The sequence below is a fragment of the Osmerus mordax genome, chromosome 27 (genome assembly GCF_038355195.1).
Source record: "Osmerus mordax isolate fOsmMor3 chromosome 27, fOsmMor3.pri, whole genome shotgun sequence".
NCBI lineage: Eukaryota > Metazoa > Chordata > Actinopteri > Osmeriformes > Osmeridae > Osmerus > Osmerus mordax.
In genome coordinates, this window is record NC_090076.1 from 10,530,923 (window position 1) to 10,541,897 (window position 10,975).

The 10,975-nt window shown below is 45.8% G+C and overlaps 1 protein-coding gene across 2 annotated transcripts in view; it reads right to left on the minus strand.

The window, feature by feature from the left end:
- The window catches only part of celf5a (cugbp, Elav-like family member 5a), a 21,784-nt gene extending 10,809 nt beyond the window's left edge, over positions 1–10,975 (minus strand). For both annotated transcript variants that reach the window (XM_067230168.1, XM_067230167.1), the window contains exons 1-2: positions 10,618–10,975; positions 6,297–6,379 (exon numbers count right to left, since the gene is read on the minus strand). In XM_067230168.1, coding sequence (XP_067086269.1) covers positions 6,297–6,379; positions 10,618–10,975 — 441 coding nt within the window. The remainder of the gene's footprint in view (positions 1–6,296; positions 6,380–10,617) is intronic.

The following is a 10,975-nucleotide window of genomic DNA, read 5'->3' on the forward strand; positions in this document are numbered from 1 at the left end:
AGAGAGAGAGAGAGAGAGAAGAGAGAGAGAGAGAGAGAGAGAGAGAGAGAAGAGAGAGAGAGATGTTTTCTAGGTTGTTCATCTTTTCTGTGATTAAAGGTTCCTTACAGACCAGGTAGGGAGGGAGAAAAAGGGAGAAAAGGAGAGAGGGATGGCTCTCTACTAACCATGCTTATTAATAACTGAGATGTCACCATTGGGAGCACTTAGTGGTGTCTGAACAGAGGGGGAGAGGAGGAGGGAGGAATAGGTAATGGGTAGGGGAAGGAAAGGGGGAGAGGTATGGAGAGAGGGAGAGAGGAAAGGAGAGAGGGGATACACAGTCACCTTTGTTTAGTCACTACCAAAAACACAGAGCACATGACATACCGCAAGACTATACAGGAGAGTGTGTGGGGGGAGTGTCTGGGTTAGGGTTAGGCTAGTCTGGGTTAGGGTTAGGCTAACCCTAAATATTATTTATTATTATTTTCACACCCCTAAGGATCCCTCTATATTTGTACTACATAGACAACCTTGGTGTCAAAAGGTTCGTCTTGGTCTTGATTGCGTTGCGTCTATTGGGATTTTCGTTCCGTTGCACAGTTTAGGAGCTTTCAATGTTTTTGTGGCAAAAAGTGCCTTTTGTGCACAAAGGGAACTCAGTGCTAGCCTACGTCACAATGTCAGCACACGTTAGCAACGATGCATAGATACGACGTGCATAGATGTGCTAGTAAGACTGTCGCACAGCATGCCGTGGTGTACTAGCAGCATCATACATTTAAGCAATTCAAGACTTGCATGTACAGTAAGTAATGTCACATTAATTAATGTATTTAAACTCAAGCTTGTGTGGTGCGTCGCTGTCTTCAATGCCACAGCCTATACTTTATGTCAAAAGAAACATTTTTCATTTCCGGTGCATTCAAACAATACCCTCAGTGAAGTTTGGCTAGCAACAGAAGCTAGGCTAGCTTGTTCATAGAAAGGGGATTTATTCGCCATGAAAGTTTGCACAGACAAGGAATTTGCTTTGGCAGGAAGGTGCATACAATAAACATATACCTAAATTTAAATATGTGGACTAACTATACTAAGGGTACATAAACTAGCAGTACTAAGTGGGATAAATATAAGTTGCCGTAAACTACAATATAAAATACAAAAATACAAATATTACAAAAAATACAAATGTACAAGATACCAAGCACAGTTTACTGGGGTCAGCTTATTCACGCAGGGCTCTAGACTGAGACCAAATGGTCGCATTTAGCATTGTTACTGACAATGATCGCTTCCAGCAAACTTCTTTTCAATTAGCCATTTCCCCCTAAATAAATGTCAAGCTTATTTACGTTTTTGGGGGCATGTTTTCAGTTAGCAGATGGTACTGTTTGAATCGCGATTCCATCTGAAATCCTGCCGGTGACAATGTTGTTGTTAGAATGGCTTGTTTCAAAGGGGGTTCAGCTTGTTTCAAAGGGGGTTCTTAATGAACGAATGCAATACGAGTAGGCAAAATGCTTGAAAATATCACTACAAGGGAAAAACTTAAGGTGACGTTTAAGTCATAGAGGTTAGGACCATTTTTACACCGGATTACCCAATATTTTAGCCTGGTCCTAACCAGACTCTCGTACAATTCATTTGTACAGAGAGTCTGGGCTCGCTCCATTGACAAGCGTTAACTTCCTTGAAGGCGGGTACTCCGTTGAAGTTTAAAACTATTGGATCTGCCCAGAGCCACTCTGATCTGCCATAACCAATCACTAGCGTTCGCCTTAGCCAACTCCTTCACGACTAACGGAGCTAGCTGGAAAATCAAACGAACCCCGTGGGGATCAAAGATTGTTCTTGCTCCGGCTTTAACTTCTGGATATTCGGCAGCGTTGCCTAAACAGACCGAATGGCTTCGCTCGCATCTTTCTCCGCCGCCATTACGGAACTACAACACAAACTAGCGCACAACATCATCGTCATCGTTTTCAGCCACTCCCTCTGTTCGCTGATAGGACAGGTAGAAAATTAACCGGAGACATCTGACTTACATACCTCATGCCCAGACCTAGTACAGAAGCAAAATAAAAATTGAGCAGAAGTACGTAGGAGGGCAGAGCCAGGCTAGCAATATATTAGTTTGATCCAACTTTTCAACTGAGGCTGCTATAGCTTATCACTATTCCCTCTTGAAGGGGAAATGAGAAAACAACCGTTTCATTCTACACTTTACTTTTTGTATTTTAAATTGTAAACGAGCAGCAACAAATGTATGCTTTTAAATCTATGCAATCTTCATAAACAATAAGTACGTATTTTTATATAAATATACAGAAATATCAGTTGTAAAAATTACAGATAATAAACGGACCCACCTGCAACAGACGCAAGCAAGCACACCCTACAATTTCCCAAGAAATTGTAGCCTCTCTAGTTATTCTTGCACCTTCTGCAACAGGTTGTTGTCGTAAAAACGGACAAAACATGGCTGTGACAGACTTCCTGTATCACCTCTGCTTATAAAGCCGCAATCAAATCTTGTTTACATAAAATAAGCCTGCTCCCAAGCAGGTTTAAGCTAAAGGACTTGTTGCTATGACAGCAAGTCCAGAATAAGCTTTGAAGAACCGAACAATCCAAGATAATGACAAATCGTCAACAATCAAATCCAGCTAACTGAGTTAGCGACGTGCGAAGAACGGGCCCCAGGTGTCAGACTGGTCCAGGAAAGCTGATAATAATAATAATCATTATAATCAGCCTCCCTCTCTCTTTCTCCTGCTCCCTCTCTCTCCTTCTCTCTCTCCTTCTCTCTCTTTCTCCTGCTCCCTCTCTCTCCTTCTCTCTCTCCCTCTCTCCCTTTCTCCTGCTCCCTCTCTCTCCTTCTCTCTCTCCCTCTCTCTCTTTCTCCCTCTCTATTTCTCTTTCCTGCTCCCTCTCTCTCCTTCTCTCTCTCCCTCTCCCCCTCTGCTGTATAAAAGTATAAAACTCCTCCCTGCTGGCATCAGCATGATTGTAGAAAAAAATCTAATTATGGTCCCTGAACAATGATATGAGCGAGACGGCGGAGGGACACGGAGATGTATGGAGGGGCGTGATGAGACTGGACCAGAGGAAGTACGCTCTTCCCCTCTCATATAGACCGGAAGAAAACCTTAACCTTGAATAACACACAAATCCAGGAGACACTTACAGCAGACTTCTTGGGTTAGTAGCTACTGCTCTGGTTTCTATATCTACTCCTCTCCTAATCCAAAACAGAGAGAGATATATAGAGAGAGGGGAGGGAGAGTAAGATGGGAGGGAGAGAGTGAGGTAGGAGGGAGAGAGAAAAAGGGTAGGGAGAGAGTGAGAGGGGAGGGAGAGAGATAGGGAGGGGGGGGGGAGAAATAGGGAGAAAGGGGGGGAGAGGGAGAAAGGGGCGGGGGAGATAGATAGGGAGGGAGGGAGGGGAGAGAGAAAGAGATAGTGAGGAGTGGAGGAAGACAAAGAGGGGAGAGAGAAGCTTTGCTCTTCAACAACAATTAAAACCCAGAACCTCCCAACAAACTACAACTTACATGCAGCTGTGTGTGTGTGTGTGTGTGTAAGGAGGTAGTTCTGCTGGCATAGTATTAATAGGACACCTGTTGCAAAGGCAGATAATTACCATAATTAGCAGAAGGGAGGGGAGAAAGAGGTGAGACATGGAGGAGAAGGTTCTCTCTCTCAATTCAATTAAATAATGCTTGATTGGCATGAATGAGAGCATTGTTGCCAAAACCATATAAGATTGAACCTATCAAAATTATGATCCATTTGTTAAAATAAGAGAAATAATAGTTATAATAACAACAATTACACTCTCTCTCTCTCTCTCTCTCTCTCTCTCTCTCTCTCTCTCTCTCTTAGACTTCCATGTCATCTGTGAAACAGGAAAACGTGTGAAGATGTGAGCAAGGTTCTGTCTGTAGGGTTAGGGTTGGAGAACAGAAAGGGTTAGGGTCACACAGCATGTTCGTCACTGGACATCTCCCAGGCCACACCTCCTCTCCCAGGCCACACCTCCTCTCCCAGGCCACACCTCCTCAACAGGGTTGGGCAGAACTCTCTGGTTGCTAAGGTTACTGTGGTTGCTAAGGCTACTGGTGTCATAGATCCTCTTTCAGCTGTTGCCTTATCTGCCCTGTGTGTGTGTGTTTGTGAGATGTTTGTGCGTGAACACAATAAGCGGTCCATTTGTCATTGCATAGATATATATATATATATATATATATATATATAGAGAGAGAGAGAGAGAGAGAGAGTGTTACCATAGCAACAGGTGGTTGAGAACTTTATTGTCATGTTCAGTTGCTCATTTATTCATTTAATTTTTCTTTCAGGATGAACCGCTCAGAACTGACCTAGATGCACCTTTGTGGAGCGTTTGTTTCGTGATGAAGGGGCAGCCTGGCCACATGAGTGCTGGGCGGTGCATTAGGAGAGGGTGAGACAGGTCACCACACAGGGGAAAGAGGATTGGCACAACAATGTCCAATCACACGACATGGCCATCTGCTGATTTGGGAGTAACTCTCTACGCAATCATCTTGCAATCCTACAAGTGCCAGAACACACACAGATGCACGCTCACACACACACATCAGGACAATAATGCACGCTCACACACACATCAGGACAATAATGCACGCTCACACACACACATCAGGACAATAATGCACGCTCACACACACACATCAGGACAATAATGCATGCTCACACACACATCAGGACAATAATGCACGCTCACACACACCTCAGGACAATAATGCGCACACACTAGGGCTGTGCCCGACTAAGATTTTCTTTGGTCAACCAAGACTCGACTAAACACTTCTGAAAATCGACTAATGTAAATTTGAAACGTTTTTTTAATTCTATAAATGTCAGGGTGACTGTATGTGATGCTATGTATGACTGTGTGTGGTGTGAGTGTATGTGTGTGTACGTGTGGGTCTGTGTGAATATGCTTGAGCCACCTGCCGGTTTGCTGTGTTGCCATGGCGACCGCTCACGCAAACCCCTATTTGCAACAGACATCCTGAGAGACATCTCTATCATGGGCACACAAACTCACACATACACTCATCCACACACACACACATATACACCCACACACAACCACACGCACATATACACCCACCCACACACACATATACACTCACACCACCCCCCCCCACACACACACACACACACACCCACACACACATATACACTCACACCACCCCCCCCCACACACACACACACACACCCACACACACATATACACTCACACCACACACACACACACATACACTCACAACACACACACTTATACACTCACACCACCCCCCCCCCCACACACACACACACACACACATATACACTCACACCACCCCCCCCCCCCACACACACGCACACCCACACACACATATACACACGCACACACACACACCCACCCACACACACATATACACTCACACCACACACACACACACACACACACACATACACTCACACCACACACACACACACAGGACTTAGTATCAGCCTTAGAGTACTCAGATGTTGGATGACATGCAGAAGGAGAACTCAACAAGACAGCACATGTTGGTTCTGATGTTGGTCAACAGTAATCCATACACTAGCTACCCACATCTTCATACACTCTAACTCAAGCTAGCTAACCCAGATCCCAGATCACATGACACACCCACACAGACAGACAGGATAGGTTAAAGAATTATAAATACCAGACATACATTATTCAGGCTCTCTTAACGCACAGTTGTGAGTGTGTGAAGATGTGTGTGTGTATGCCTGTGTGTATGTCTGTGTGTGTGTGTAGGTCTCTGTATGTGTATGTGTGGGGGGGGGTATGTCTGTATGTGCATGCATGTGTCAGAGAGATTAACAAAAAAAAAATTAGATAGAGAGATCATTACAAAGTGATTGTAAGATAACCAGAAAGGTAGTGTACACATTCACTCACACATACATACATACACACATAGATACACACACAGTTCTAAGTGCCAACCAGCCAGTCAGCTAACCAGGCAGCCAGTCAGTCAACCAGATACACAGATCTGTGTGTGGGTGTGTGTGTGAGTGTGTCTTCTGTTCATGCAGAGAGAGAGAGAGACCTACCCCCCTGGCAGGGTCTTCTGTTCATGCAGAGAGAGAGAGACCTACCCCTGGCAGAGAGAGAGAGAGACCTACCCCTGGCAGGGTCTTCTGTTCATGCAGAGAGAGAGAGACCTACCCCTGGCAGAGAGAGAGAGACCTACCCCTGGCAGAGAGAGAGAGAGACCTACCCCTGGCAGGGTCTTCTGTTCATGCAGGGCGTTCTGAGCTTTGATGGCTGACTCTCTGGCACAGTAGGTAAGGAACGCACAGCCTGGGATGGGGAGAGAAGGGGAGGGAGAGAGAGGGACAGGGAGAAAGAGTGAGAACAAGGAGAGAGAGGGACAGACTATAAGTCAGTTAAAGCTATACCAGGGTTAGGGTTAACCCTGTATCCCTTCTTTTTCCTCACGGGCGTCAGGTGTACAAGCACTAAAGTGCATAATTGTAAACATACCAATCAGGTGTAAGCACCACAAAAAGGCAACAGGTCAGTGTACCTGTCCTCACAAAAAATGGAAGGCAATGTTGCAGGAAGAGGGAGAGTGAGGATGAGATGGGGAGCCCGTGGAGGAAGAGTGGTAGGGAGAGGTAGACCTGGAGGCCGTGGAAGAATAGGGCCAAATTTACAGTATCTATGTCATGAAATTCGAGCAAAATTGGTTGGCATACGGTGAAATTCGAGCAACATTGGTTGGCATACGGTGACAGAACTGGGTTTTATACATGATTGTATAGTTTTGAATGAAGTGTTTCATTTTGCAAAAGATTGGAGGTGTTCTGCTACTTGTGTGTCTAGTTGTGTGAATCGTGTGTTGTGTTTTGACAAAGTGAGCCCTGTTTTCAAAATTGTGCTTAAGCAATTGGAAAAAACTGTAATAGAGTTTAAAATGTAGACAGTCAGTACTGTGTGTGTGTGTGTGTGTGCGCATCTGAAGGTTTTGTGTATCCATCACCTGGTAATACCAGTAACCCTAACCCTAACCCACATGACCCTAACTTTATGGTCATGTGAGTTTATGGTCAAGTGACTTTATGGTCATGTGACCATCATTGGCAGACCACCGACAGCCCCATCTGGCTCACCCAATCACGTGGAGATGCCATTTTAATTGGCTGAGGCAGCCAAAGCTTAGGGAGTCAAGCAGCTGATCACCGTGGAGACAGCTGATCATTGTGGAGACAACTGATCACCGTGGCAACGGCAGCTTCAGACTGAGCCTAGTCTTCTAAAAGCCATCATTAAAACACGCACACACACACAATCTCTGACACAACCCTAGACACACACACACAGAGTAGTCTGAGGACCTGCTGTCTAACCCTAACCCTGCAGTAAGGAGCTCCCTGTCTCTGCTGAGTCTACCTCACTACGCACTGTTATGCAGGGCTGGACTGGCCATCTGGCATACCGGGCAAAATGCGTCGACCCGGTGGGCCGACGCATTTTTGGCCGAATCGCCGATAGAAGTAGTTTTTTTTGTTTTTCTTGGTCGGGCCGGGGCCCATAAAGAACTGACAGTGGCCCATTGGTAAAAATGTTTTTGGTCGGGCCGGCCCATAGAGAACTGACAGCGGCCCATTGGTTAATTTTCTTTATTGGCACTGGCCTGACCCAATCAAATCCAGGAACCCCCTTCCCCTGATTCATAATATCGCCTCCCGCAGGCCCTGAGACACGAGCTGTTGGCTAATGCGTATGCTGGTTTAGCATCGTTAAAGTTTAGCATCGCTAAAATGGAGAAACAATCACCAAAGCGCAAGGAAGGCGCAGAAAAGTTAAGGGACAAAACTATTTTTTTCAATCTACAGGCGAATGCCACAAAATGTGCCAACATTTCGAACATGTTTGGGGGGGCTTTAGCTGCTTCAACATCAGCACCTGTAGAGGAAGGAGGAGAGGTAGCTGGCTCAGAGAGGCAGAAACATACTGACAGGGTCAGGGAAGAAGCCGAGGAGGAGAGTGACCATGACAGGGCCATGGGAGCGAGTGAGGAGAAGATGGAAGAGAGAGTAGTTGACGACGTGGTAAGGAGTGGGCAAATTAACAGGGACTCAGGAAGGGAGGGAGGCTGTGTGTGTTTTTCTGTATTGTATTTAGCAGACACTTTTGTCCAAAGCGACAAAATATTAATCTTACAATAATTAAAGTTAAAAGTAAACAGTTTTAAAAGTTGCTAAGCCAATATTAAGCAAAATAGTAATAATAACAATACAATATCAAATATCAATATACATTTTTAAATACCTTAATATACATTTAGTCATTTAGCAGACGCTCTTATCCATGCTAAAAAAATTACTAAATGTAAGTATACAAATCATAACTCTAAGAATTAATTAATTATTTAAGTGTAAGATCAACAGATAAGTCTTGAGACCCTTCTTGAAGGATCCAAAACTATCACATGAACGCAGAAGACTAGGCAACTCATATTATAGTGACCTGACCAAGGCTAACCCTAACCCTGACCAGTCACGGTGGATGTGGGCCGCCTGGGCCATAATGCCAGGGACGATTTTTTGTCCCAGTCCAGCCCTGCTGCTATATGTGTGTGTCTGGGAGTGTGTCTGTGTCAGTGTAAAAGTGTTTGGTAGTGTGTTTATGTGAGTGTATGTGTGTGTGACTGTGTGTGTGTGTGTGTGACTGTGTGTGTGTGCACGCGACTGCATGTGTGCGTGTGTGCATGACTGTGTGTGTGTGCGTGTGACTTTGCGTGTGAGTGTGTGTGTGTGTGTGAGTGAGTGAGTGAGTGTGTGTGCATCATATTCCCTCTAGAACAGACTGTCATGAAGAAAGCTAACATTGTCCAGGACCAGGAATAGGGAAAGACATAGTCCAGAACTGGGGCTACAGCTATAGAGTCCAGGGCTACAGATATAGAGTCCCGGGCTACAGCTATGGAGTCCAGGGTTACAGATATAGAGTCCAGGGCTACAGATATAGAGTCCAGGGTTACAGATATAGAGTCCAGGGCTACAGATATAGAGTCCAGGGCTACAGATATAGAGTCCAGGGCTACAGCTATGGAGTCCAGGGCTACAGCTATAGAGTCCAGGGTTACATATATAGAGTCCAGGGCTACAGCTATGGAGTCCAGGGTTACAGATATAGAGTCCAGGGCTACAGCTATGGAGTCCAGGGTTACAGATATAGAGTCCAGGGCTACAGATATAGAGTCCATGGCTACAGCTATAGAGTCCAGGGCTACAGATGGGGCTAGACATAGTCCAGGACTAGATCTAGGGCCTCTTATTCATTCACTCTGTTAAATTACACACTGTCAATCAGATTGCTTAAACATGGTCTGAGGAGTTAAGAGAGCTATTAATAACTAATGAAGAGGGCACCATAAATAAAATGCATTATTAATGTCATTTCAGAACATGATCAGTTCCTATGTAGGCCGAGGCTACTTGTTGTGACGATGAATGAGGATGATGATGATGGTCTAAAAGCCAACAGGAGACCGCTTACTGTCACAGCTCACGTGGAAATGGCGTCGACGGCTAAACTACACAATAACATGAACCATCTGATTTGCCTTTTTACATCCTCGCCTTGCTCTCACGAGCCTCGCGTCCCACCAGCCGCGACGACAGTGACGGCGGTTTTTGCGCGTGAGCGTCCGTCATCTCCAGTAACCCCGTTCTTACATCCACAGCTTGTATAAGTAGGGAAATGGATCGAGTCAAAACGCCTTCCTGGCCGCACATGGAGAGCTGGTAGTGCCAGCGTACAAGCATACAGGCATACAGGCATACAGGCATACAAGCATACAAGCATACAGGCATACAGGCATAGAGGCATAGAGGCATAGAGGCATACAGGCATACAAGCATACAAGCATACAAGCATATGGATGAACAAGTGATGGTTCGCAGCCATAGAAGGGGGGGCGGGTAGGAGGGAGGCAGGGGGAGGCAGGGGGAGGCAGGGGGAGGCAGGGGGAGGCAGAGGGAGGCAGGGGGAGGCAGGGGGAGGCAGAGGGAGGCTGATAAAAAATGTATCCCTTTCCGCCGCTTCTGCCCCACTTAAGACAGAGGCAGAGCGGAGTAGCGAGACAATCAAACAGAATAAAGTAGACGTCGACATGCAGTGAAGACATTTTGATATTCGTGTCTCTCCTGGTCTCCATGAGTAAATCTGGGCTACAGACACTGTGCCAATGTGTTGGGCTGTATGTGCTGAGGGTGGTCTAACGGCATCATTAAATGTCTGTGTGCGAACGTGATGGGAAACATGTTGGTCTGGTTTCACTACGAGCGCACCACGGATCACACACACTACTGACAGAACGACATGAAGACAGGCACAGTCAAAAAACAACACTGATTGTAGACATGCTAGGATGTGTAATATTTAGCAAAGACAGATTTTTTACGTACTGAAGCCTAAATGTCTATTACTGAATATATATGTGGATGTTTTAGGCTACTCGGTGCTCTGTTGACTAATTACAACCGGGTTTTTGTTAAAGGGCCTTGCAAAGCCGTCTGAAGGCGCGTTACCTTTGTGCATGCCGCTGTATCGGTCCTTCAGAACTGTCAGCTCGTGGATTTTCCCAAACTGTTCGAACAGCGGTCTCAGGTCCTTCTCCTCGAGGGTACGCGGTATTTGGCCTATAAATAGTTTAATGGCATCTTGGTCTTTCATGGTACCCCTCTCCTGATGAATGGAAACCGATTCTGACCCGTTCATGGGTTTCGGGAATACGATATGCGAGTACTGCTGCTGGTGTGGGATGAAGAGCAGAGGCGGTTGGGTCTGTTGTGCCGCCGGTCCGGTGTAAAGTAGGCTGGTGAGAGCGGGATGGGGCTGAGTTAGGTGCTGCTGGAGCCTGCTTTCCGACTGGGCAAATCTGGCCAT